Genomic DNA, 27,976 nt, shown 5'->3' with positions numbered 1-27,976 from the left:
GCATCAGAAATGATTCATACTGATTTATAAAAACCTAATAAGTGGACAACATTTGGAATAAGTGTAAAGCATGTGAAGCAGGGACAGTGCTGCAGGATGAGAGCCTTCATCACACTTAAACGTTGACTGTTTTCTTTTCTTTAATTAAGTGACACAGCTGGGTGTTAACTGATAAACTTTATGGTATATTTTCTCAGCTGCAAATACGATGGGCATGGCCGTATCCACAAATCTGATTGGTCTAAACTTTGTTTTGTCATTTGCCTGATTTATGTTTAATCCAGGAATCAATTTCAATTTGGTTTGTCGTAGCTTTTTTTTTAAAAATAAATAAATTGCACAAAACTTTGTTCATCTTCTTCATTGGCACATTACTCTTCAGCTCACCTCTGCATCAGTCAGTGTCCCAGTTAGCCAGTAATGCCACACCAGTTCAAAACAAGTCTGATAACGCTCATTTAAAAATTAACATTCAAATTTTGTTTAACAAATAAAAGAGTCTTCAGCTTTGATTGTTGAGACCAATGAACTTCACAATAACATCAGTATGCTAACACACAGAGACGCTAAGTGTCACATTTTCAAAGCTCATTATCTGAGCCTTTTAGCTACATTTGCTCATTGTAACAGAGCTGAGATGAGCGGTCGACCCACTGACAAACATTTCCACCACTCCACCTCCCAGTAAGAGTGCTGGTCGTACAGCGGGCCCGGGCACATCACTGGGGTCCAGCTGTGGAAACGCCGCGGTGTGTCGAGGTCAGGCTGCGCCGCCCCTTGAAGAGGAGCTTTTGTGTCGCCTTCAGAGAGAACCAGACGTCTGTGGGCTGTGTCGGGGTCAAGGGTCAAGTTCACAGACTCTAGGAAAGAGAGGGTTGAATTAAAATGACTGGAGTGTTGACTGTAAATGTGGCCTACAATTCTCTACAGACATGAAACTTGAATGCATTCATTAATTTAGTTTTTTTTTTTATTGATTTCTTCACATGCACATCAGTGCAAATACATATATATGTTCATATGTTTCAGTGCAGCCAGCAGGAGGCCAGCCGTGTTAGTTGGAGCTGGAGCAGGTGAACATTCGTCTCAGCCAGCCTCTCTTCTTCTTCTTTGCTTTTGTCTCTGACATCTCCTCCATCTTGCTCTCCAGCTCTTCCATCCTGTAGGCCATGTAGCTCTCCCTCTCCGTCCACTTCTCCTCCTTCTCCTTCAGGCTTTTGTGGAGGAGCTGAATGGCGTCTAAGAGGGAGCTCCTCTCTTCCTGCCACTCCTTCTGTCGCTGCTGCAGCTCGTCTTGGGCACTTTTCTGGGCCGCAGCGAGCTCAGCGTTGACCAGTTTGAGGCTCTCCAGATCGGCCGTGAAGGAGGAGCGGGATCTTTCCAGCTCCGCCTGAGACTCTTCTTTGAGCCTCTGCAGGTCTTTCTTCACATCGGCAGCTGACTGACTCGCTGCTGTATCGTGCAGCTCGTCAGTCTGCTGCCTCTGCTCTTGGTGGCTTCTGACCCACTTGGATTTGTTGGAAGCTTTCTTCTCCTTGCGGACTGTATTCAGACTCAGGGCCTGGTTCAGGAGATGAGTTTGGAGCTTCTGCAGGTGGATGTTCATCTTCTCCACCTCTTCATCCTCAGCAGACTGGCTGGTGCAGGGATCTATTTGTGTGGCCTTCTTCATGAGAGCAGCCTGATCCTGCTGCAGCTTCTCACTGAAGCTCAGGATGCTCGTCTTCAGAGCACAGACCTTCTGCTGGTGGTCTAGCTCATGCAAGTCTTCACTGGTGTCCTCAGTCTTGGTGCACTGATTGGCTGCAGGAACCTCAGCAGTGGCGTTGGTGCTTGGCTGCTCCTTTTTCTGTTTGACCATCTCAAGTTGGCTCTCCAAAGCTGCAGCTTTGTTCTCAGCTTGGAGCAGATCGGAGCGAGTCTTCTTCAGCTTGGTCTTCAGCTGTGTAGCTTTCTTCTCTGCAGCTACATATTTATCGTAACATTTTTTGTGCTGGTACTCGGCATCTTTGAGTTGCGCTGTTAAGTGAGTGTTTATTTCCATCAGCCGGGACATTTTGTCCTCCTCGAATTCGGACTCAAACTGGTATTCGAAGTCTTGCGTGCTGCTGCAGGTATCCTCCTGATTTTTGCTCCTTGCTTTTTGAGCTTCGTTGTAAAAGTGTTCATCCATCGCTGCAGTTCAACTTCGTACAGAGGTAGAAACTACTGACCGAGTAACTGAACGTTTTTTAAAGGTTTGTAAAAGTACCGACTGGCTGTGAAAATAGCGACTGATCGAGAGGCTGCTCAGAGTGGTTATGAAGCTGGGAGTGAATTCTGAGCACTTTGTGACCTCAGCGTTCCTTTGATGTCACAATCGAGGATTCTGTTCCAGAAAAGACTCCAAACTCTTTGTTTGTGTTTAAAAACAAACAAACCATTTTCCCTCTGATGTGATTGGTCAGGGTGTTTTAAAGCTTCACATATGGTTTCCATGACGACCTGAGAGAGTCTAGTTTAGTGTATCGTGTCTGTAGCTGCGTTATGTGGGAGAGACAGACTCTCAAAGCCAGACTCAAGAAGCACCTTTACAATGTGCGGAAAAGACTCTGTCTCATATTCATGTTTTCTTATTTTCTAAATCTAAGTCTATAATGTTATATAAAGTGAACATGCTGTCACTATACACTTTGTACTGCTCCCTAATACTCCATACATTAGTCACTATGAAAGTGTGGGGCAGCACATAGAAAACAAACAGAGACAATCTTTGTTCTTCAAAAAAAGAGCCATCCCAATAAAAACTAAATCCACCTGGTCCTGGACCTGGTCGACAAACAGACAGAAGGATATAAAATCTGAGAGGAAGAAATGAAAACATGTCGGACATTATGACAGTTCAGACACATGAAGATGAACATGTTGAACAGAAATATCATTGAAGAGTCAAAAAGAAAAAAAAAACAATGTCAGTGGTGAGGTCTGTAAATGTGTTGCTTTTCTTTCTAAAATAGTTACCTTTCTTTTTTTGGACTTTATGTTTGTAAAGCTCGGGCCATGGATTAACTTATAAAAAGAAAAAGGGTGGTCAGACTGGGTGTGTGTTTTCACATCACCCTACACTCTTATCTAACATGGACTGGTTCCACCATGCTGCAGAATGTGGTTTGGCTTATTCTTGCTGAAATAAGAAAGGCCTCTCCTGAAAACGACCTCCCAGCACTTGGCAGGATATGTTGCTACAAAACCTATATTTATGGTTCGGCATGCCTTTACTAAAGTGCAGGTCACATTTTGCTGCTTGCACTAATGCAGTCCCACACCATCAGAGATGCTGCCATGGTTAGTAGTTCAGGTGTTTTGGTGAACAGTGCTCACAGACAATGTCTTTTGGAAGTGAAACTGAGCCCAGCACCTACAGAATAATGTTTGTAATGCAGTGGAGTCTGAGGGCCTGCAGATCACTGCCAACCAATCCTTACAGCTGAGTCAAACACAGCAGTGTCATTTGTGAATGATTTTTTTTAGCATTTAATATGATTTATCTTGCTTCCTTTTCTATTCTGTCTTTTACATGTCATGAGAGCAGACTGAAGCCTTATTATCTCACCTTTAACAAGGGGTCACCCGTCTGTCTGTCTGCCTGCACACAATCATTAACTGCCCCCTCCCCACCCTCTTTACTGTCAGTGTTACACTGCTGAAAAAATCATGTTATGTAATGAAAGGAGTGTTTATCTGGTTTCTGTAAAGACGAGCAGTCACATTACTGCTGACAAAGAGTCTGTTATCATTCACTGTCCTAGTTTTTGTCTTTCGCCCCGTTTCCACCCGGCGGTTCAGTTCGGTTCATCTCGGTGCAGCACATATTTTGTGGCATTTTCATAGACTAAAGCCGGGAAAGATCCCTAAATTACTGACCCGTACCGTCTTACTTTTTAGTATCCTTCTGTTGGGGTGCCAAGTATATATGTATATATATATATAGACCCTAAAATGTGGAGCTAAACAATGCAGTCTGTTGATTGGTCCCGTAAGACAAACACAACCCCGCCGTGTTTAAATATTGCTGAATGTTGGTATTTGTTCACTGTGTCGTGTTTTTCACCAGATATGGCACCTTTGGCTGTGGAAACTCAAACAGGATCAGGCTTTACCAAACTGTACTGATCCATACCGGACTGCTTGGTGGAAAGTCGGCTTTTGTTCTTTTTTCCCCATTATGGATTGAAAAAATGTCACCTCAGATTTTGAGAGAAAATGTCACATTTTAGATTTAATAACAGCCCTTAGTGTCTTTATGTCTCAGTTGAGTTTCACTAAGAAGTCACCTGAGGTGTAAACATCACATCTCATTTCACCTGGTGGTTTGTGGACTTTAAAGAAGTCTTACGATCAATCATTTTTACCTTTTCAATAATTTTCGGAGACAGGGCTGACACGATTTGAACCAAGCGTCAAACTCCAGTGTTAAAAGAAATACATATATGTATTTATTTACTTTCATCAAAATGCAGTTTGCTGAGTGTCCACTAGAGGTTGTCAGTGGACATGCTGTAGCTGTTTATGTTTTTCTCTGCAAGATTGATTTCAAGTTACAACCAGTCAGAATTTCTGCCATCATTTGGCCAATTCAGGAACCGATTGATGACATCACTGAGTCTACATATGTGATGTTTTAGTGTGTTTTATGTGCTTTTATTGTTTTTTGTGCTGTCTTGTAAATGTTTGTTGTTTTTTTTATTGTATAGTGTTTTTATGCTCTCAGGTGCAAGACAAATTCCCCTAGGGACAATAAAAGTTTTCATTCATTTGTCTTTTTGGACAAGAAGAGAAGGAGGATAAATGCTAAGGTATCAGCTAATGATAAGTTCATCATTATTGTAGCCAGTCAAAAAAACAGACTTTAAACATGTTTTTAAAACTCCACTCCTCTGTGTTTTTTAAACGCAACCTGACATGTTTCAGGTTTCCTTTAAAGCACCCTGTGAATTCAAGGTTTTCATGATATAATAAACTAACAATTAAGAACATTTTTATCACAGAGGTTTTTTAAACAACCAGTGGAGTCGCCCCCTGCTCAAAATCAGGTAATCCAACACACAGCTGAAACAAACACGGCTTTCATCAGGGCCGGAATTCAAAGAGGATTGTGACTTACTGTAAGGACCGTGTTTGTGACGTGAGAATGATTCGTAGTGAAATAGCTCAAGACAAACTCTTAAGTAAACAGACAGAATCAAACTTAGTGACTCCCTGTCTTTTTCTCAGTTGTGTTGATCCCTTTGTGTAATTGAGAGTCAATAAAAACTGAAGTCTGAGATGCTCAAAGGTGGAATTTATGACAGGACAATGGGACAGATACTGCAGAGTCACACATGTATAACAAGCGAAAAGGAGCTTGAATGAGGAATCTCACCTGTGTACATTACAGCAGGTTACAGGTAATAAACGGCAGCAGCATGATTCCTCTGAGCCAGAATCACAGCCTGCTATGTAATCGTATTTCTTCCATTTTCTCCTCATGTTTGCACCTCCAGCTCCCTGAAACAGGGAGCTGTGTTTACTCTTTGAATCCCTTTATTCCGCCGTGTTGTGTTAACACCTGGGTTATTAAATCAGATTAGATAGAGCGTAATGACAGCAGTACTTTGAACAGCCTTGGTCTGACAGGATACGCTGCACCAAAGTGTTTCCACTGTTTATTATTTTACTGACTGTTTTATCTCCCTTGGGCCTTTTTCTCATCTTGATTTCGTTCATTGTTGTTTTATGAGGCTTTTTTTGTACTTTTGGATCCTTTAAAGAGAGCATGAAACAGTGTCTTCATTAAGGTTGTTGGTTATGACATTGTAAAGAACACCTGCTACACAGAATAAGGTTCAAAGATTAGACCACTTTGGGCAGGTGACTTTTAGGAGGAAGGTAGGATCCTGGGTTTGGTTTGTAGTGTGTGTGTGTGTGTGTGTGTGTGTGTGTGTGTGTGTGTGTGTGTGTGTGTGTGTGTGTTGAGGAGAGCACAGTAGGAAGAGGAACTTGCTGAGACAAAAATATGTTTTTGTTTGGATTTTTTTTTCTTTCAGGTTCTTTAATGTCATATTGGCCGAATGAAAAGAAAATGATTCTTTCTCAACTCAAACAATAAATCACAGACAAAACATTAGATGTTAAAAGCGTGCAGACTTTTTTTTTCTTAGCTTGAAGTGTTGTGTGTTCCCAAAGCCACACAAACAGTTGTTTACACTTTTTGCTTCACCAACAATATCTACGTTTTAACACAAGATAACAGAAACTAGTAAATTAGCTTGACATTTTAATCACACATGATTCAGCCCATGTACTCTTCTACCTGCTTCTTTAACATGTTATCTGTAATAAAACAAGGCTCAACTCATGGGCACCAAAGCTCCCAGAATCACACATCCACTGAACACGCCCCTCAGAGGAACAGAGCATCGAGGCGCTCACCTCGGGAGGAGCCTAACGACGATCCTTAACAGAAGGCTTCACTGTGAACTCTTCACATATGTCTTATACTCACATATGTCACATATGTCTTATGCTCTGTGTTATATTCTGTGTTTTGTACATGTTCTTTGGTGGGACTTGTCTGTTTTGACAGTAGGTGATGCTGTAGAAAAGAATTTCCCCAAGTGGACAATAAAGTAAATTCATTCATTCACAAATAACATTTATGTTTAAAGTCAGAATTTAAAGTATTTAAAAAAAAAAGATGAAAACTGATGCAGACCAACTTGCAGTGTTTTGGTCACAAGACATTCTCAGTTAGGTCATTGCAAGTCAGACAGTGTGCGTTACTTATCTGTGAAGCTGTCTTATGAAACAGGTGTGCAAAGTTTGTATTTACACTTTAAAGAAAAGGGTTGGTAATTTTCTCCAGATACACTTTTTAAGATTTAGGGTGAAATTGTCTTTGACCAATGTCTGCAACCAATCTGATGAACCAATCACGCCTCCCTGTCTGATGTCATGATTTGAAAATGACCAACACTGCCTTTTAAGTACTATACTAAATTGATATGTAGAGAAAACTACTAGCAGCCTTTGCAAAACAAAAAAATACCTAGAAGTTGGTTTTAACATAAGTCCCACCTCAGGAAGGGTAAACAGCCAATCACAGTTTAGGATTTTTAGGGTGGCACCTTGGGGGGGCCAATCATTTTTTAAGTGTGTTTTAACAGTTTCATCCATTGTTATTGTTTGAACTGCAATTGACTGTAACACAAAGTTAAAGGCATTTAAAGTTGTCCCAACATACCACTGTTGTAAAATTAGACAAGATTTAAGCAAAAATCTAACTTTATTGATACCTCTACCATGGCAACAATAATGGAAAACTCCTGCACACAGTCAAAATTAATGCATGCACAATGCATCAGCACAGCTTCACACAATTAGAAAACATCTGCCCTATCACATCCCATATATGAACTCTGTCACAAATTCAACTTGAATTATGCAGCATCTTGTGTCAAGCTGCGTGGAAGAATAACTCATGGAACAAAATCTGGTCTCATTCATTGCACTCTGTTCAAAGCAGGTGCTGTTATTTAGACAGAACATGAATACAACAACAACAATGACAACACCACATTGCCAACAGCAGGAGGTCATGAACATCAATACGCCAAACACTCATGGTTTACACCAAAGTTCCGAACACCCATAATCCTTTGCAGCATCCAGTTGGCTCTACGATCGCTACAATATTTTGTCAGTAACACTCTTATATACCTGCACTTACATTAACCTTTAAATGCATGTTGTTTAGTGTTGTTTGGTCTGATTCTTACTCTTTCTACCTGGATGTTTTCCTGTGTTCTTACTGTAAGGGGGATCAGGAGATGAGGAAACAACTAGATTAAGATGCCGGGTCAGATTAGCCTGAGTTAGCTGGAGCAGGGGGGGCCAGGGGGGCCAGGGGGGCCAGGTCGGTGTGACAAAATCAGCGCAATGGCCAATCAAAACTAACCCAAAGCTTGCCCCAAAAACCAGCCCGATGCCAGAATTCAGAATAAGGCCGTTAAATCTCTGCCTCAATAGTATTACTGTCACTGTTAAATTTATTGTAATATTTACAAAGTAACACCGTAAACTGTCAGTGTCCCAGCACTGGAAGCAGTTTTCCCTAGACAGTTGTTTAAACTATTTCAGCAGCTCAGCTAACCTGGAGCTCAGATCCCTTAATTCTTTGTTTTGTTCTTCTCTTCTTCCCTGCTGGACAACATACTGTAAATTAACTTTTCTTTTGTTATACATGTGCTTTTAATTCATTCATTTCAAGCAAATCACCTTAACAGGTAGCTTCACTGTATTTAAACTTACACTAAAATAAATACCGGTGTTAACAGATCGTTCTTCTTGTATTTTTAAGCAGATTTCAAATTCCAATTTAAAGAAGAGTACCGTCGGTTGTTGTTGACGCCTTTGATTTTTCCTTCAGGAGTTTTGATCAGAAGCATCGATGACTGCACACGTGCATACAAGGCTGGGAGAGTGGGATGTGAACCATGGCTGTCTGTTTCGAGGGCTACAGTCTCTGTAAGTGGGGCACGCAAACTAACGATGTGCACCATTATGTCTGCCATTATCCCCACAATTTTTCCTGCTTGTTTAATTAACAAACAAAAGCAATAATGCATGCAGCACTTAGCAAGGGCAACGAGAGTGAATGCCGCCCTTAGGGAGGTTACTGTCATTATCATGTGCTCATTTATTGGCCACGTTGGCCGTTTAGTGCTGATGCCTTGCCTGTTAACAAGCAGCGCTGATTGGGTTGTTTCTGACACGGTTCAAAGAGATACATAAATCTTAAGTACATCTCCTGGGCATGCACGGAAAACACAGAACTGCCTATTGGATGAAGAGGACATTTCCCATGACTAATAAGTAGCACTATCGCTGACACTACAATATTTTGAACAGCAAGGCTTGCTGATACTTGATTAGTCAACACTTCTCGTGCTACCAACACAAACCGAGACACTGAGCCCAAAACCTGACAGCAAGCTCACTCTGGTCCAATGGATTTCTAGAGTTTAGCTGTGTGTTGTAAGCTCAGTGAATAAAACTCCTATGAACTGGTCAAAGAATCAAACACAAAGTAATGTTTCCAATAACTTCAGCACACTTCAAAATCAAACAGACCGCCTAACCTGTACTGTTGTGTAATAGAATCAAAAAATGACTCAACACTATATATTAAGGCTAAATGTGGAAGCAGGCCTAATGAGGAGATCCCAGAGAATGTTTTGTATGCTATGCTATGCTAAAAAAAAAAAAACTCAATCACAGACATGAAGAGAATTCATTTGGAAATATCTAATTCAGTATGTTGTTGCTAAACAAATGAAAGTTCAACAACCATGCTGGAGATGCAACATCCAAACCACACACACATTTTCTGGTGTTGCCCCAAGACGAAACCGTTCAGGGATGATACACATTCAGCTCTCTGTAGATTGCTGGGTAATGTAATCTCTAGAGCGTGTCTTGTTCTATACCTTGGACACCTGGAAGAATCTGTGCATGCAGGAGACATACATGGTCAAGAATATACTCGTAACAGCAAAGAGAGCCATCACGAGAAACTAGCTAAAGACTGATGCACCAAACCACAAGCAGTGGCTGTCAATCATAGGTGATATTCTGGTGATGGAAAAGATAAACGACAAGTTGAAAATGAAGAACAGTTCGCTATAGGCTGGGGAAAGTGGTTAACATAACAAAACTGGGATATAAGCATCATTTACAATAACTGATGTGTATAAGTATGTAAACATCATTCTACCAACAAGTATCTGTGACACTTATTTGTTTGTGTTTTTGTTTGTATTTTATGTCATGTTTCATATCAGGAAATCATTTTTTTAATGTTTTGTGATAAAGTTTAATTATTTAACGCAAAATAAGAAAAAGAGTGAAATAAAAAAAATCACACAGACCAAATGTCTTCAATGCACAGCAACATTTGTCTTTACTAAAAAAAAAGGATCACTGTTGGTTATTTACATGAAGTTAAAAAGCTACAAACAAAAAGTTAGATTTCTACTCAGGACATTGCATGTAAACATTTGATTTGTGTTTAAATGAACTTAAACAGTTTTTTTAAGGCAGTTATTAGTTATGACTAAATAGTTACTGTTCCAATCATCAGCTCTTTAGAAGAAACAAATATCTACAGTATTTACACATTTTACACATCTTAAGGTTTTACAAGGCAAAATGATCAAAATGCATATTTGGCATGTTAGACTTTAGTGTATGTGCTTTCTGTTTAACATCCTTCTCTTATAGTACATGTATGACAGCAGATACCAGCCCCTTCAAAACAGATAAAAATGATCACTTGTACATTCTTCTCATAAAGAGCAAACATATAAACACACTTATTAAGTTAAAGGTCACATATTCTCCTCCCCTTCGACCAGTGTAAATAAGTCTCAGAGCTCCCCAAAACGTGTTTCTTTTTCGCCCCATGTCCTATTGTTTACAGTGAGAAGGCAGACTCAGAGGGCGAAACAAACTTGAGCTGTGGGAGTGTCACCCACCTGGGGGAGGGGCTACTGCCCTTTGTGATGTCATGAAGGGAAAATCTCCAAACGTCCTGTTTGAGCACACACTGAAAAGTGGAGCAGGATAAAGATGGAGCAGGATGGACTTTTCTCATCATTGATGGGTTTGAAGACAGACTACAGACACATGTGAGGTGTTTTTTTGTTTTTGTTTTTTTTTAACAATATGTGACCTTTAAAATATTTATTTTACGAGTAATATATTAAAACATTTTCAACGTTTGCTGATAAAAACCAAGTATCACATTTTGGCACCAGTGATGTGAACTTTGTAAATACTGGCACTTGTAGAAATCAACGGTCAAGTATAGTTGGGGTTTTTTTTGGGGGGGGGGGGGTTCCGGTGGCTTTAGAGCTGGACTTTCTCTAATCCTTCTGCTGGACTCTAATCCTGTTGTGGGATTTTGTTTATCTACCAATAAACTAAATTTGACCTTGAATTACTTCACTCTGTTTACAAGAGCAGAGGATATTTAAGGCTTAATAAGAACGACTTTGAACGTTTTGGCAGTGTGTACAATATGACAACAATGACTAACACACGCTACGTCTCATTACTCACTGAGTAAACTAAACATCTACAAACATTCATCACATGAACACTAAGATAACTAGTGTCACAACAAATACTGGATTATATTACTTGTTGTAAATGTTTGGTAATTAAATAAACTATATCAACACTAAAAACATGTTTCAAAGTTAGAGGGAAATTCCAACATTATTTAACCTGAGCTTTACTTTTAAATCTATTTTAGGGTTGAATTTGCTCATATATTAACAAACAAATATTGTAAGTTCTCCAGTAGATTTCTCCGGCCTGCAGCAGTGTAACAGGTCTTAATGGCTGCAACATGACCTCTAATTGATCAAACTTTGTCCACTCGTTGGTTTTTGTCTCTGACTAGCTCAGATTCTTGTTTTAAGTGCCTAAACACATTACAAAAAGGGATCTTTCTGTAACAGAGGATATTTTTCAACCCAGAAACAGCTGTTACATCACTCTGTTTTAAGACACCGGACTCCACTGACGGTTAGTTTGTCCGTGTTACTGGAGGTTACAAAAATACTCTGTGTGTGGAGAAACGTCAGTCTCTGTCAAAGAAGTCTGGAGACTTCAAAGAAAGTGATGTAAAAGCTGTTTCAGGATCAAAAAAAACATGCTGTCTCTGTAGGGATCCTTTCTGTAATGTTGGCAATGACAAAAACAAGACCTTTTAGTGCATGTGCTTCGATCGATCAAGGATTACGTTGCAGCCTGTTTTACTGCTGCAGGTTGAAGAAAGCGACTGGAGGAATTGCAAAATGGTTTTAACCAGCTGGTGATTTACAAACCACAATATGCATAAGTACTAAACTTTCCTCTTTAAGCAGTGGAGACTGCAGGCTGAGAGTGGGCGAGTTTGTCTACGACAAACGTTTAAGATAGGGAAAAGATGTAGGCTAAAAGAATATGGAATCAATTTAAATACTTAGTTATTTTTTGACAGAAGTATAAAATGTAAAGAACAAAATAAACATTCATAACGTGTCCTCCGTATGATCCATGATGAAGATGTGTTTCTGAGCTCGGCTGGAGCACGGAGAGGAGTCTATGAAGGCAGGTGTGTTGTTAAGCAGATACCGTGTTGATAGCAGGCTGCCTCCTCTCATGGTTCCCATGCCTCCTCTTCTTGCAGAACACATACAGAGCTGTGAGGGGAACACAGCTGACCGATGACGCCAGCAGCAGTCCGATGAAGAGCTGACCAAAGACCGGGTACTCCGTCACCTCCGACTGACCCTGAGGAAACGACAGGCACGGTTAAGAGTCTAGCTTAAATTACCCAGCATTCTGTGCACAAATACGTCAACAACATATTTACGTATTTACTTCATTTTTTGCTTCATTAAAATTCAAAATGTCATTTCAGCAAAAAATGGCTCTGCATTTAAACTGATGACTATATTGGTATAAATCTCACCTTATTTATCCTTTTTAATGAATTTCAGAAACCCACTGATACTTTAAATCAGTCTCCTTGTATGCATGAAGAAAAGACCCGGGCTTAGTGATAGAATCAGCGTGTCCATGTCTACGGCACAGTTGAGTGCAATTGGACATCAGAACAGGGGGAGGCGCCTCCTCTCATCAAAGGCTCTGTTCATTTTATGGATTGTTGTGTCTGGATTAAATATTTTACTGGATGTGTATTGTGGGGACTCATTTTGGTGTTATATGATGATCAGGAGACTTCAGCTCACAACAACTATAGGGACCTCTGTGTTATGTAACGTTAAGACCGACCTAATGCTCTTTGCACCTTCTCTGCTCTTTGTGGTCCTGTAAACTGGAGTGACTGAGTTTTCTGTCTCAGTGTTAGCAAAGACTGATGTCTGACAAAAGCATCGTAAAGTCCCTTTCAGCTGGTTCATCCTTCCTACTGTTACTACACACACTTACATAATGTGTTTATAGTTGTATAATGCAAGAAGATAAGATAAGTTAAAGCTGCTTTTATTTTGGTAACATTTGCTGACATATTATATATCATATGTCTCAATTAATAAGGACAGATGGAGGAAAAACAATCCTGAAAAAATCCTGTTTACAAAAATCCTATAGATATTTAGGATACAACCGAGCATTGTTAGGGAAACGTTTGTTTGAGTTTCCTTATTTCTCAAGATTTTGTCTACAAGAACGTTGGTTTTCATACATAAGGCAGACGATCGTCGGCATACAAGGAGAGCCAGAATGTGTGAAATCATCCCGGCAAGCTTTGAAAAGTAGAGTGGGGGGGTTTATTCGGCTGTTTCATGCTCTGCAAGTTAAGGTCACCTTGTTTTCCCTTGAAACAACTCTGCTGGACAGGATATCGAAGGAGAAAAGCTACTCAATCGGGAAATTAGTCGAACCTTCAGTCAGGCTGGCGTATTCAGACCCTAACAACAGATTTTGACCAGCCATTAGTAGGAAGTCTAAACATGATTAAGCCACTGCTAACCTTGTCTTTGTTCCATGCTTGATAGGTGGGGGTTCCTCCCTGAATGTAGTTGATGATGTAGAAGATGAAGAGGGCAATAAGGAGGACAGGACTTACTCCGCCCCACATGATCTTCCAGTACCAGTTAGGACGATGACCGAGCATATCTTCTATGTCCTTTTCAAACCTAAAATAAGTAGGGGGTATATGTAAATACAAAATGATTCAATATTACGTCAGTGAGGACATTGCTGGTTCTTTATACTCTCTGAAAATGTTATTTAATGTGGTTCTGTTGTTGTCAAACCTTTTAATTCCATAGATGTAACTGACGGCGATGACCTCGATGAGGACGATGAAGAGCAGAGAGAAAGTTGCACCGTAGTCGTTGAACATGGTGAACCAGTAGTTTCCAGAAGGTGTGGTGAAGCCGAAGCCGAGCAGCAGACAGAACAGACACACCAAACCTGTGAGTGAAACACCCAACATACAGTCACAGACTCATTTCTGTTCATTTCAAATAATTCATGACTGAGCACTGGGTTACTCTTTGACTTTTTTGTTGTTGTCATTGTAACAAAACAGGCATTAATATGATTTGATTTTTACGTGTATTGTATCTAAAATTCTGGTACTATTCCAAACCTAAGGGCTCAAATATACTTGAACCACGAGTACTTGTAGACAACCTGCTGCGTCGTAAACGTAACATTTCTAATACTTGTGTATGCACAACATGTGTTACTGGAGGATTCTTATAGAGGAAGCACTATGGAGCTATTATAGTGGCAAACCTATTTGTAAATTTACCCATAGATCCATAAATGTATAAAAAGATCCACAAATACTGTATGTAGACCAATTCTGAAATGTTTGCTTGTTTAATAATGGCGATGTTTTTTCATCTGTCAGTCCTGAAAATACACACAAATCATTGGTTAAAACTAAGACAGGCCTCTCCAATAATATTTTACTTTACTTACTTTTGCAACACTCCTGCAAGATCCAGAAATATATGACATATCTTCATAATGCGTTTTTGACAATCTGCAAACACAGCTGTTGGGTGTTTGTTGCCCTGTTCACTTTTCTGCCATTATCAGTAATCATTTTGCAATTGTCATATTTGCAGATCAGTACAGTGTGTGCACTTTCAAATAGTTTTTGCCACATTCATAGCTCCATCGAGTACCACATAAATCATACAGCATTAAACACCGAAGCAGTGATGAGCGTTCGTCAGCTATTCCTTATTTAGTTTGACAAGGATGAAGGTTTTGATGCTGATTCAAACTCTTAAGAAGGGTCAATGTTGTGCTCTGCCTGTCAGCATATGTGTGTCCAATCCGATTTAAAGCTGTTTGCACTGACTCACGTTGTGTCCCCCTATCTACTGTAAATCCTTGCTTGTGTTGTACTTAGTCTCTGATGTACATTAAAATATGTCACAACTATGGTGTCAAATCTTACCGTTGAGCAACTCGTTGCTTATGTTGGAGAACATCTTGAAGTCTCGTAGCGGGGTGATGATGGCCGTGACGTTGCCCAACATGCTGCCCATTCCAAGCAGCAGGAGCATGAAGAAGTAGAGCACGGACCACAGCTGAGACAGAGGCATGTTTTTAATGGCCTCACTGTAAACGATGAAGGCCAGACCGGTCCCCTCGACCGCCTGAAACATGAGCAAGAGAAATGCACCTCAGGACTGGTACAGAAACCGAGGACCTGAATCAAAAATGATTTCAGAACTTTTTTTGCCTGGATTGGTGATTGACAACTATAAATCTGTGTCACTATATAATTGTGATATGTACTTTTCAAATCTGTTTATTAGATGTTTTATCATTATTTTAATAGATGTCATTTTGATTTCTTCAGCACTGTAAGGATGCAGTAATGAGCCACTGACTGTATCCAGCTCCTTGTTCAGGTCACAGGGGACATCTGGGAGTCCGAGTTCAGCAAACTGATGCGGGTACGTCGAGTTCAGCCTGTCTAACCACTCGAAGATGTTGTCTATGTTGATGGAGTCCTCGGACAGGCTGAAGGTGTTCAGCAGCAGAACACGAACGCTGAAGAGGAAGAAAAGACAGGACTGTAACATTTACAGTAAAAATTATGAGCTTTAAAGTTGTGAATCCTGAGCAGTCATATTTCAACAATGTATTCTATGAAATATATTTGTATATTAGCCTCGTCTTAAAAAGTGTACAGGTAAATAACATGCCAATAAAAAGCCTGAAGTCAACATTCACCTTCCTGAGCACTGCAGAGGTGCCCCTGAGCAAGGCACCAAACCCCAAAACTGCTCTGGAGCGCTCGCTGTGGGCAGCCCCCTCACTCTGAGACCTCTCCATTAATGCATGTCACTAGAACCCTGTTTGTGCATGAGTGTGTATCTCGGCCTATGTGTGTGTTCATTAGACAGAGTGTAAACCGAATTTCCCCTCGTGGGATTAATAAAGTAAAAATTATTATTATTTATTATGTTAGGTTTTTGCTGGGCAACGTTTTCACACACATTATCTGGAGATGATGAGACGCCTCTTTTCTTAACTTTTGGTTTGGTTAAATGATGACTCCCCCAGTGGAAAAAGAGGTACCTCTTCTGATTTTTCTAATAAATGTTAAAAAAATGTTGTTGTTTTTTCCAAACAAGTCTTATCCTCCTACGTTTAAAGGTCAAACATCATGCAAAATTCGCTTCACCATGTTTTTTTTTAAACGTATGCGTAAGGATGTAAAGCCTAATAGTGAGGCTGTTAAAAATTAATTCCAAGGTGTCAAGGTTCAAATCGGTACTCTGAAAAAGGAACCGCAGTCATATCGAGAGCGTCAGCAGGCGTTATCATGGCAGTCAAAGCATTTTGGCTTCCCAAAGACGGAAATGAAAGAGTTGAGAAGAAAACAGACAAGACAAAAACAGTGTGCAAACATTTGAACGAGACAAGAACTTTACAAATAACACAACCAACATGATGCAGCATTTAATAGACAGCACAATAAGAAGCTCCCGATTATCTCAAAATATATCGTAAATAGTAAATCTTATCATAAACCATGAGTAACGAGATTTTTTATTTTTTTTTGTATCCGAGTGCTTTTCCTGTTTTTGGTGCTACTTGCTGCAGAAATCAGAATTTTCCTGTCAGGATCATGGATTAATAAAGTTTCTGTCTGTCTGTCTGTCTGTCTGTCTGTCTGTCTGTCTAAAAGTTCATCCTCTCCGTCCTCTGCCTGCTCCACTTTCCAGATAATGTGTGCTCAAACAGGCCATTTGAAGATTTTCCCTTCATGACATCACAGAGGGCAATAGCCCCTCCCCCAGGTGGGTGACACTCCCACAGTCTTTACTTTATAATAATTTACTCAGACCATTTTAAGTTAAGATAATGCTACAACATCACTGGAGTCCAAGCAAAGAAAATAGCTAAAAAATATGTAAAATAGCAGCTGACCTTTTATAAACTACAGAGGATTTTAGGCTAAGAAGGCATTGGCAGGTGCTAACAACATGCAAATCTCTTCAAACTGAAAACTGCTGTCTGACTCAAAGACAGATAGAAACTCAAGCAAGCAAGCACAGACAACTTCTGCACACACACACACACACACAGATGTCCGGTTCCTTCCAACAACACAACCGTGATCATGTTTAGTATTGACACAGCTGTAATGGGGACGATGCAGACGCAGCTGTGGCGAGCGCGATCCCAATCAAAAGGTCAGGAGGATTCAGCATGCTTGACAGTGCTCTGTTTTGGTTTGGCTTTGTTTAAGTTATGGTGAGTGGCAATTTCACTGTATTCATAAGGTCACATGTCGGCTGTGATTTAATTACAATAAACAGGTTGAATAGATGCTGAAATACATCTATTCTAAATAATAATAAAAGCTTGAATTTATAGTTTGTCAGGTTTGTCTGCATGATGGCAAGAAAAACTTAAACTGCTTGTTTTTATGAATTTAACTTGTATTTATTTGGATGGAGAGTTTTTGATGACGATGTCAGGAAAACCTCATCTATTTATTGATCAGTTTATTTGTTACATCTAAAGTGCAACTGATGACTTCTAGCCATGGCTAAGTTGCAGTCCTTGAAACCTGGTTAGGTTTTTTAGGATCATCTCATTGCAGATGTGATTTCATGGCACAGTGCATATTGGAGTTGTGCATAACATGCACATGTAAATCTTTACATTGACTTTGCATGCAGCAGAAAACACACACACACACACACACACACACACACCTCTCCAGGCAGTTCTCGTAGTTGACGGTAGCCTTGAAGCCGTAGATGGAGAAGGTAACGATGCTGGCGAAGACAGAGGTCCCGCTGTTGATGAAAGACACGACGATGGCCTGCCGCTCAAAGTTGTTGTTGTACTGGTTGTAGCTGGCGAAAGCTATGAGGGACCCGAATCCCAGACCCAGGGAGAAAAAGATCTGAGTGGCCGCATTGATCCATGTGGTAGGGTTGGCGAGCTGCTCCATCTAAAAGTAGACAGGAGCGCGTGTGGGAACGTTTGCAGATACACTAACACACGCACACTCATTTTAAGGTTTAATTAAGGCTGAAACAAAAGCACACTTACAGGAGGAGTATGCACTGTGAGGTATCAGGCTCATACAACCAGAACATTTTATAATTAAATGTCACTAAATGTAAAAGTTTTAATGTTGTGCGAATCATCACATCACGACTTTAATTACATTGTTTAGGCGCTGCACTGTTTGTTCATGTAACTTTAGGACTGTATGTCTATATCCTGATATAACTTAGACCTCACCTTTGGTGTGAACATGTAAGCCACACCATTGAGGGCTCCGTGAAGAGTGCAACCTCTGATCAGGTAGATGAATAGGACCAAGTATGGAAATGTAGCTGTGAAGTAAACCACCTAAAGAGAGAGAGAGGGGGGGGGGGGTTGAGGGTTGTGGGTGGCAAGTTTGAGACCCTCAGTCCCACATGATCCTCCAGTGTGGTCTACAGATCTGTAATTTGCTGATTAACATTGTTTGACTTCGCTTTATGGCAGAGGAGGAAACAAAAAATGCTTTCCACTGATTGATCAGCTTAAGTCAAAAAATAATATCTGCAATAACATTCCTGTAGTTTGGATGTTATGATTCCCTAATCAGGATGAACCTAAACGTTCCCACCGTGCAACCAAACTGAAGACTGTGTTTGATATGGCATCTCAACATCTGCAGACCCAGTCCTGAGTTTTTTTAATTGGTATCTATCTGTGAGACTACCAGCGTGTCTGATCACACAGATTCCACGTCTCACCTTGCCGGTGGACTTGACTCCTCGGACGATGAACAGGTACGTAATAATCCAAGCCAGCAGGAGGCAGAGTGCCTGGCCCATATGAACGCCTCCGTTCACCTCGATAGAAGAAGAAATATCCAGAGTTTCCCTGTAGAAGAAATACTGCGTGGGCGTGGCCCGCTCACACTCCTCCACAGGTCCCGTCAGGTTAGCATTGACGGGACACTCCGCCCACGGCAACACGGACTGCCACGCAAGAGAGCACAGTTAAGATTATAAAGCTGGAAGCTGAAACCTATTCAATTATAAATATTGTAGTTTATTGACAATCCTCTCACTTGAAATGAATGAAAGAGGTACCAGAAGCTCCATGCATTGATGATGTTGTAGTACAGACACAGATACAGAGAGGTCATGACACTAGCAAGTCCTAAAGGGAGAGAATTAAACATATGTGAGTCATCAATCGAGAGGAATCTCATTTAGACACAAACCCAGTCCCCAGTTTTTGACCTTTAATTGGTCAAAACAGAAAATTCAAGTATTACTCTTACATGCTAATGCGCTTTATTTAGGTACTTAAAAACGGAATAAAATCAACCATAAAAATCTGAATATTATCCATGGGTGGAAGTCGTGCCCGAGCCAAGTTCAAAACTACGATTCAGGTCTTTTCTTCTAAACTGAGTATCTATCTGTGAGTCTCCATGTTTACACCGTAGAGCCAAATGATCCTTAAAATATTCAGTATGTTAAGACCCTGGAAGGAGACAAGAAATAGTGACATCTTGTGGTTTTGAAAATCAAACTAGAAATGAATTGAAGTGATTTTCTCTTTTACAAAGCAGCGGTTTCCTTTAAATCACAAACAGCCTTTCAGTGAAGACCTTCGCCGGTCTTCATTTAAAATCCAGAGTCAGCCCAGTCTTGAAAAATGCGTTCGATTCTGAGATGAGACCTTCAAAAAGTCTCGAGATCAAGACCGATGGAGCGTACTTAAACACTAGTGTGCGTTTCTCCTCTTTTAGTGCAACATTTTCATGACCACATCTCTGCTCTTTATCTCCATTATCTTCATATTTCCACATTCATGTTTTTAATCTTCCTCGTTTGGGCTTTCAGCTCAGGGCCTTACCCACTCCTCCTAAATATGGGCTGATGGCAGTCCACGCCCCGATGCTGCCCATACTCATCTTCTGACCGATGGCAAGCTCCAGGTAGAATAGCGGGATCCCCTCCAGAACCAGCATGATCATATACGGGATCAGGAACCCTCCTGGAGGAGAAAATAACACAGTTAAACACGGAGAACAAACAAAGCACACCGTCTGATAGGGCATACAAAGGTCCCCCCCCCCCCCTCCACAAACTGCATCCCTGAACCCAGATCTAGTCTGCATCAACTGAGCACTTCTCAGACAGCCGCTGCACCCCATTCAAAAAGAACTGACTGACAGGCTGCATCACCACCAAAATGGTAACAGGAACCTTCTGGTCCTCTTCTGACAGAACACACTGATTAATGGTATGGTCACGCTTTTTACAATAAAAGCACACAGGTTTGTCTTCACCATCTACAGTGTCTTTACTAGTGTTGGCCTGCACAGCGGATCAGTGCGCTCCCAGCACAGTGAAATTTACTTGTACCTGTTACAATGACAATAAAGCTCTATCCTATCCTTTTAGTCATGCCTAAACTCTCTGTGAGGGAGGTTTGGTTGCAGGACCTTTTCAAGAGAACCTTTCAAAGCTCTCTCTGTGTGTAAATACTGGTGAGCGAGGACCGCCCCATCAGACACTGGAAACTTTCTGCTCATTTTAGCGTCTACATGGACAGCAGTATCGGGTTTTTAAAGTATCCTGGTTTTTTTGCATTTTTTATTTCAGACACCAACACAAGCCCTCGTAAGCCCTTGTTGTAATTGTTGTACTTTGTCTAGTTTACAATACAACAACACATGGAGTCATTACGACTGTATCATGTGGAATCAGCAGATTCTTACAAATACACAAACCTGTTAGCTTTACAGAGAGATATAACTTCATTCAAATTTACTGTTCACATTTCATGAAAGTGTCATGTAGCGGAGTCTGCTGCTCCGTCTTCTGCATCAGTTCTTACCTGGGGATAGTCTCTCGTTTTGAGCCGCATATGTGAACAGCCAGGTCAGGAGCAGTCCCTCCCGTAATTATCTATATATTCAAATATCTACAGTGTATATACGAAAAGGGTTTTTATTTAATTATTCAGGTATATGACCCTATAAAGAACCTTAAAGAGCCCTTAGTGTGAAAGTTGGAAAAGAAATCCTTTAAAGCTGAAACCATAACTAACTTTTAGATGACTAGTTTCTCTGCTCTTATTCTGAAGGGGCCTCTGACCTTGGCGACAGCTGACACTCGCAGCTCTGTTCACGCTGCGTTAGTGAACCTTGATAACGTTCATGTATTGGTCCTAATCCAACACACAGACGCTCACATGTCTCCCTCCACAGACTGCAGAGGATGTTTGCTCACTGTTCACTGATCCCTCCACTGGACCATATCAAACAATATCTCCTCTTTAAGCACATCAATAACCGGGGATGGGCCAGTTAATGAGTAACTACTTACAGTTACTTACACTCGTTAGAACTCACTAATCCATATGACATCCGAACTGTTTTACATGTGTACGTTTTCTACCTTAATACTTCTCTAAAGGCAGCAGATTCAACGGTTGATGTGAAGCATGTAGTCAATTACAAACCGGTCTATCAGTCCTGATTTAAAGATCTGGGATCTGCAGTGAATTAAAATCGAGCCTGAGGTCGTTTGGATGAAGTGAAAGAACTTCAAAGAACGGACAGATCTGAGAATCTGTTTAATGCAGTCTGAGCAAAAAGTCTTTACCGTCATCAGATAGTGTGTGTGTGTGTGTGTGTGTGTGTGTGCGCATCAGAGAGAGAAAATGAGAAACTTGATCACTTGACTTAGCCAGATAGAAATGTGTTTTTCTGTGTGTCCCTGTAAAGTTATCAAACGTCAACATAATCCCTCCATCAGGGATTAACTGACCAGCAAACCATCAACACAACAGTCGTCAGCAACCATCCATTAAAACAAGAGAACAAGCTGCACCTCCACCAGGAACATTCTTTCACCACAACCAGAAACACTTTCTTTCTGTACAATTTGGGTGATCGCACAAAGTGCATTCTTTGTTGCGTGTAAGGTTTTGTTGCACAAGTAATATTATGTAAAGATGATTAACTACACAATCATGCATACGTGTCAGAAAAGTCTGCAAAAAGAACAGCCAGAGAGCGCGAGGTGAATGAGTTATCTAAACCTGGGCAGCAGGTTGGGGGTTCGATCCCCAGCTCCAGCAGCCTCTTACACCCACTGTGGCGTTTGAATGGGATAAATTACTTCTAATGACTTCACATAGCAGCCTCAGCCATCAGTGTGTGAAGGGGCTGAAGACTAGCTCACATCCATTTACGCTATAAGGAGTGATGTACAGATATATGAGCTAGAGGGCGTGTGGTTAATGAATACATATCTGCAGCACAGGGCGTGTGGTTCAAGTTAAGATATCTGAGCGTGTTATTAATAGGGTCTGACCGGAAGAAAAAAACAGATTTTCGGCTGATACCTTTGCTGTGATCTATTTACGATCTTTAGAGATGGATAGAACCAGATAAACACATTTATACATATCTGACTTCTACTTCCAGCCGTGGGAGTTTTCAAAGGAAACTTCAATAATGTGTCGAAGTGCTCGTCTTGATTTAACTCGTACAGTGTGAGCTTGTAAAGTCGTTTGTGAGCTTTGGTTGTAACGTTGTAAACGATTCCCTCGCACAATGAGACAAGACATTTGACTATGAAATGTTTACAGCCGTGCAGCGTACACGCATCCTGAGCAAGTGTGTGTTCTCATTTACAGCTGGCAGAAGTGTAGGCTACTGTAGGTTTGATGCTTTATCTGTTTATTTTAATTACGTATCTACACAGCATTAGCTTACAGTGCATATTAATCTTTTTCTGTATCAGCTGTATCAGGCCACACACTTCTCACATTTCTACTAAATCATTGTCTTCTTGCTTCCTGGTGCAGCCCGCGTTTATAACCTGCTGTCACGATAAACATAAAATGCTTTCAGCAGCCAGTAATCAACCGACTGTGACAACAACTCACTGCGTGATAAGAGCATGATAAGGGCTCGTTTGTAAAATGCACCGCCACCACAAACTCGCACCAGCATGACTCAAATCAACACGATAGGAAACATAAATCTGGTATATCATCTGAGTTTAATGTTTATACTTCCCTCTATGACTCACTGTTTTTATCTTCAGCTGTGGCTGTCACTCAGTCTTGGACAATGTGCTTCATGGGGCGGCAGTAGTTGAGCAGATTCAACATCTGTGCAGGACTAATATACGGAAGGTGGCAAGTTACTTCCCTTTTGCTGCCGAGATACCCTTGAGCAAGGCACCCAAAACCTCTCCACTAAACCAGTGTGCACCAGAATTAACTAATTATGTTATATTAATACATTATATTATTAGTATATTATGTTATCATACGTTATGATTAATAAAGTATGTCAAATAAAATGTACGATGATGGGATTTTCTAAACTTCAATAAGCTATATCTGCTTAAATACCAGAGCAACATAAACAGCAGCTCCAGGCACAGAGTATTGGGTAATATCTTGTTTTTATAACCAAATATTGAACTTCAACATACTGACTATATGAGAGGGTTCAAGCATACAGATACCATCTTCTCCAAGTTCCAGCAGCGTCTCTTCTGCTAAATCAGTCCACCAGCACTCTACAGATGTGTTATTGCATTAGATATATCCTTCAACATCACAACCTGGTTTGGGTCTCTGTCTAACATTCATCACAATCCATTAAACAAGATCATCACCATGAGCAGTAAAATCAACGAACAGCGTCAGGAACCGCTAATCAGCGTTTACAACATGGGGGATAAAACTGAAGGGACAACACAGGGCCTCAACACACACACACACACACACACACACACACACACACACACACACACACTCTCTATACAGCCTTTTCCCCTCAGGTCATGGATACACACCTCTCACCTTCCAGACTACGAGAGCCCTGTCAAGCGTTGTGCCCACATCCATCCCACTCATGAACAGCTGATAGATTTGTTAATTCATTTTTTGGCACTACTCATCGGCACACTAAACTCAGCAAAACATGAACTCCATTGTTTTCCTGGATCTGTGCACAACGTATCAGATCCGGCCCGCCTGATCCAAACACACATGCACAACTACACCTGACAGAGCGAAAGAGTGACAATGCCCGGGAATAAGTCAGGAAAATATGGAGAAAAAATACAATAAAGAGTGTGTGTGTGTGTGTGTGTGTGTGTGTGAGAGAGAGAGAGAGAGAGAGAGAGAGAGTGCATTGAAAGACTGAATCCGACCTCAGGTAGGAGATGAATCAGAATCTGTTGTATTTTTAACACACATGTAATTTAATTTCGGTAGACTGTGCTCTCTCTCTCTCTCTCTCTCTCTGTAGGGCTATAATGACTGGGTATAGTAGGTATTTTCTACAGATCAACTTTTTTTAACATTTTAGTTGAAATTGTCTTTAGGTCCCAATAGAAATTAATAATTTATGTTATCTGAAAAATAAAAATAATCTGTAGAAATTGAAAACCAATCATCTGGCCTGTCTCGTCATACATGCACGAAGGCATTAGCTGAAATCCCTTTCTAGACCAATGGCCAACAACGGATCATTAACAGCAATTGTTTCATGTTAATACAATACAATATAATGTAAAAAGGTAATGAGTAGTATGCTGCCATATCCTTTTGTTCAAAAAAATAATAATGATCCATCCACTCTTATTTCTTTTTAAAAGAAAGCTGAAGCCTATTAATTTGAATAACTCATAATAACTTAACTACGTGTTTGTGTGTGTGACTTATTAATTTCCATCAAGTTTATGTACTTAAAATCTAGTGTATATAATTGGGATATTTTAATACATTTTGAGTAGTAATCTAATGTTTCTGCTTCGTAATGTTATTCCATTTCATAAAGTAGGCTACATTAAGTTTTGATGTTTGGGAAACAAACCGGATAGGAGGACATGTGAATGTCTCCATTTAAATTCCTAATGAGACTGTGAGTGTTTGTATAACGAGCACTCCCGTTATGTAAGCGCTTCTTACCTCCGCCGTGCATTTGACAGAGGTACGGGAACCTCCACACATTCCCCAGACCCACCGCGTACGACACGCACGCCAGCACGAACTGCATGGGGCTGTCCCAGTTGGGTCTTGCATCTTTTCCCATATCTGCGCTCCGTTAACGTGCAGTCCACGTTGTTTGAGAGCAGCCAAACTTGTGCGAGTCACGGGAAGAATAGCGGATCGGTGCGCGCGGTGCGGGAGGCTGCGGGAGGCTGCGTGTCTGCGCGCCTGTTGCGTGTTTTGTGAGCCGTCTGTGATTGAAAAGTGGCCACACTGAGGAGGAGGGTCCTCACAGGGTAGTGTTTTTTTAAAACAACTATTCCTCCCGTGAGCCTTCTACTTCACTGTAAAAAAATATTTGTTGACCCAACTTAACTCAGTCAAGTCATCTTTTTTCCTTTGACTGAGTTAAGTTTACTCAACATTAAGTGTCAAGTTCATTGAACTTTTTTTTGTCATTGAAAGTTTTTTTTGTTTAGTTTTGAAAGGCTGAGAGAGATTTCCAAACATAAAAAAACTACTGTAATCTGCAAGGGAAAGCTGCGTCAAACCTAAACTTAAACAAAATTTATAACTGAAAAGATGTACTATAAAACTGGGATTGTATTAAAGGTCACACGTCATCCTCCTTTTCAACCAGTTTAAATAAATCTCAGAGCCATGTCTAATCCTGTATTGTTTACAGTGAGGAGGCAGCCTCAGAGGGCAGAACAAACACCTAGCTGTGGGAGTGTCACCCACCTGGAGGCGGGGCTACATCAAATAAAGTGCGTCACTACTTGTTGACAGGTTAAGTTACTTGTGACAGATACAAAAAAAAACCCGCCCCACACATTGTAACTCTTATTTAGAGCAGCAACAGATGAAAACTAAAATGATTGGAATCATTGGAATCATGAAAATGCTGCTCTCTTCCTCTGATTTGATGCCTGCAAACATAAAATATATACTAATATGCTATTGAAAATGCATTACTCCCATATAATGATTTTTTTAGAGCTGATTCTGTCCTAAAGGAGCACACAGTCTTCAACACAAGGAAGAGGGCAGTTCCTTGACTGATGACAGTGCTTCAGTTTGTAATGGACAATTAGTGTGCGTTGTTTGGATGATGACCCACACCGCAGTCTGCACTGAAGGCATTCTGCAGAGATAACACACACACAAGATCACACACCCTGCACCCTCACTACACTCTGCTGCCTTCAGGGCGCAGGTACAGGGCGCTCCCACTGAGGACAAAGAGGGCCAGCTCCAGCTTCCTCCCCACCTCCATCCGTCTGTTAAATGGCTGACAGGGACTGTGATCACTTTCTTTTACCACTTAATTTATCACTTAATTTACCACTGCTTTTAATCTATTGTTGTTTTTAAGCTATTTATTAGGGACTTCATGACCAATCAGAATTTTTACTTTTTTAAATTTTTAAAGTGTGAATGTTGTGTGTGTTGTGTCTTGTGTTCTGTACTGGCGCTTTCCCTGCAATGAAGTTCCTAACGGATAAATAAAGTTCATTTGATTTGATTTGATTGATAAAGAACAGTCAAAGTACTCCCCCCTAAGACATTTTGCACAGCAGATTTCCCTGACACTATTCAGATTTCAGGCAAGCATGAGGACGACATGGCTCTGTTCACTATACTGTAAAAAAGAAAATAAAAAATCCCTCTTGATTTCAGAGAGAGAGAGAGAAGATCCACTGTCCACTGTGGGTATGAAATTAACTTTTTGACTCCCCAGCCAAGGCAGATGAAAAAAATCACGTCAAACATATTTTTTACTAGCCAAAAAAATAAAGAAAGTGTGTTTTGGTATTACACACACATCTGTTACAGTACATTTAATTGAGAAGGCATTACGTTCTGACAAGTCGATCACAGATTTAACCCACAGATTCAATAATTTTATCAGAGCAAGAAATTGAGAAATTGTAAAAATATATCGCCTTGCCTTTATTTTTTAAAAAGGTAGCGGTTAACTCTGTACTTAACGATGACAAACAAGACTGACGTTCTATTCTGTTCTAACTATATCACCAGTAATAGTGCATGGCTAAAGCAATAAATGTATTAATAAGTCTTAACTCTAGCAAAGATATGTACAAATGTAGCCTATGGAAAATGATACGAATCAAAATGTTTCTTTACCTTTTAATGGTGAGTGTCGTGGCTGAAAGATAAGAAAAAGATTGCAATTATAACAGGGCTTTTAACAGCTTTGTATTTAAATTGCACAAAGAGATGGGGCTTAAAAGAGACTTGGCCTGTATATGAGACAGTGTCAGAAAGTTTCAGTACCACGAACTCGGAGACAACGTCCCAGCCGTAACCAAGGAAACAGACTCGCTCTCCCACCTCTGCATGACGCTATGCTGCTTTCGGCTGAATTCAAAAGCATGAATGACATGCAGCATAAAGGTTAGCAAGGGACCCTCAATGTTACGTACATTGAGGGTCCGCACATTCTTGGTAAAATCACAGTAAGCCAGAAGTGTCATTCAAAAGCAGCGGTTAAATACTTTACAATTCTAAATGTATCAACCCATCAAACTCATACGAACCACCTTATATTTCATCATGTTAAATATGAAATTTAAAGGTTAGTGAGCTAGCTCAGTAAGCGCTAATATGGGAACTTAATCCAAACAGGTAAAAACTGTTGATAAACGGGACAACATCGTGTCAGACATATATTACATGATTCATGATAAAACATTTTATTAATAAAAATACATTTCAGACGGATACTTACTTGATACTTGCCGAAGCTCCTGAATCGATGGTTGCAAAGTTCCCTCCAAAATTTGAATTCATTACGAGCGTCATGACGTCATGATGCAGGCGCATGCTTATTAAGTAAGATCCTTTCCGACACATTTTCTCAAGTTAATTGGACGTATAATTATGAGTT

At 40.5% G+C, this 27,976-nt stretch overlaps 1 protein-coding gene across 3 annotated transcripts; it reads right to left on the bottom strand.

The window, feature by feature from the left end:
• Window positions 1–12,028: 12,028 nt before the first annotated feature.
• slc6a20 (solute carrier family 6 member 20) lies at window positions 12,029–27,453 on the bottom strand. Of its 3 annotated transcripts, XM_079344223.1 has the most exons (12): window positions 27,364–27,453; window positions 27,214–27,235; window positions 19,954–20,094; window positions 19,157–19,248; window positions 18,837–19,064; window positions 18,334–18,444; window positions 17,796–18,037; window positions 15,453–15,615; window positions 15,014–15,215; window positions 13,851–14,010; window positions 13,565–13,730; window positions 12,029–12,360 (listed from the first exon to the last, which is right to left on the bottom strand). In XM_079344223.1, the coding sequence occupies exons 3-12, from the start codon at window positions 20,072–20,074 to the stop codon at window positions 12,190–12,192; spliced, it is 1,656 nt and encodes a 551-aa protein (XP_079200349.1). In that variant the 5' UTR covers window positions 20,075–20,094; window positions 27,214–27,235; window positions 27,364–27,453; the 3' UTR covers window positions 12,029–12,189. The 3 variants fall into 3 exon arrangements, with proteins under 3 accessions (XP_079200349.1, XP_079200348.1, XP_079200347.1); XM_079344222.1 differs by having other exon boundaries at window positions 27,214–27,440; XM_079344221.1 differs by lacking the exons at window positions 27,214–27,235; window positions 27,364–27,453 and adding an exon at window positions 25,045–25,266.
• Window positions 27,454–27,976: the final 523 nt, after the last annotated feature.

Source organism: Symphodus melops, assembly GCF_947650265.1.
Source record: "Symphodus melops genome assembly, chromosome: 5".
NCBI lineage: Eukaryota > Metazoa > Chordata > Actinopteri > Labriformes > Labridae > Symphodus > Symphodus melops.
Note: the sequence above shows the minus strand (reverse complement) of the source record. Positions and strands in the feature narration are given on the sequence as shown.

Bases quoted from the DNA above. Each gene is read 5' to 3' on its own strand.
- slc6a20 (XM_079344221.1), bottom strand. From the start codon at position 25,168: ATGGGAAAAGATGCAAGACCCAACTGGGACAGCCCCATGCAGTTCGTG. The intron at 19,249-19,953 runs GTAAGGCCCTGA...CTCTCCCTTTAG, and splicing joins CCCATATTTAGGAGGAGTGG to GACTTGCTAGTGTCATGACC. The intron at 14,011-15,013 runs GTAAGATTTGAC...TTTCACTCACAG, and splicing joins AAGCAACGAGTTGCTCAACG to GTTTGGTGTGTCTGTTCTGT.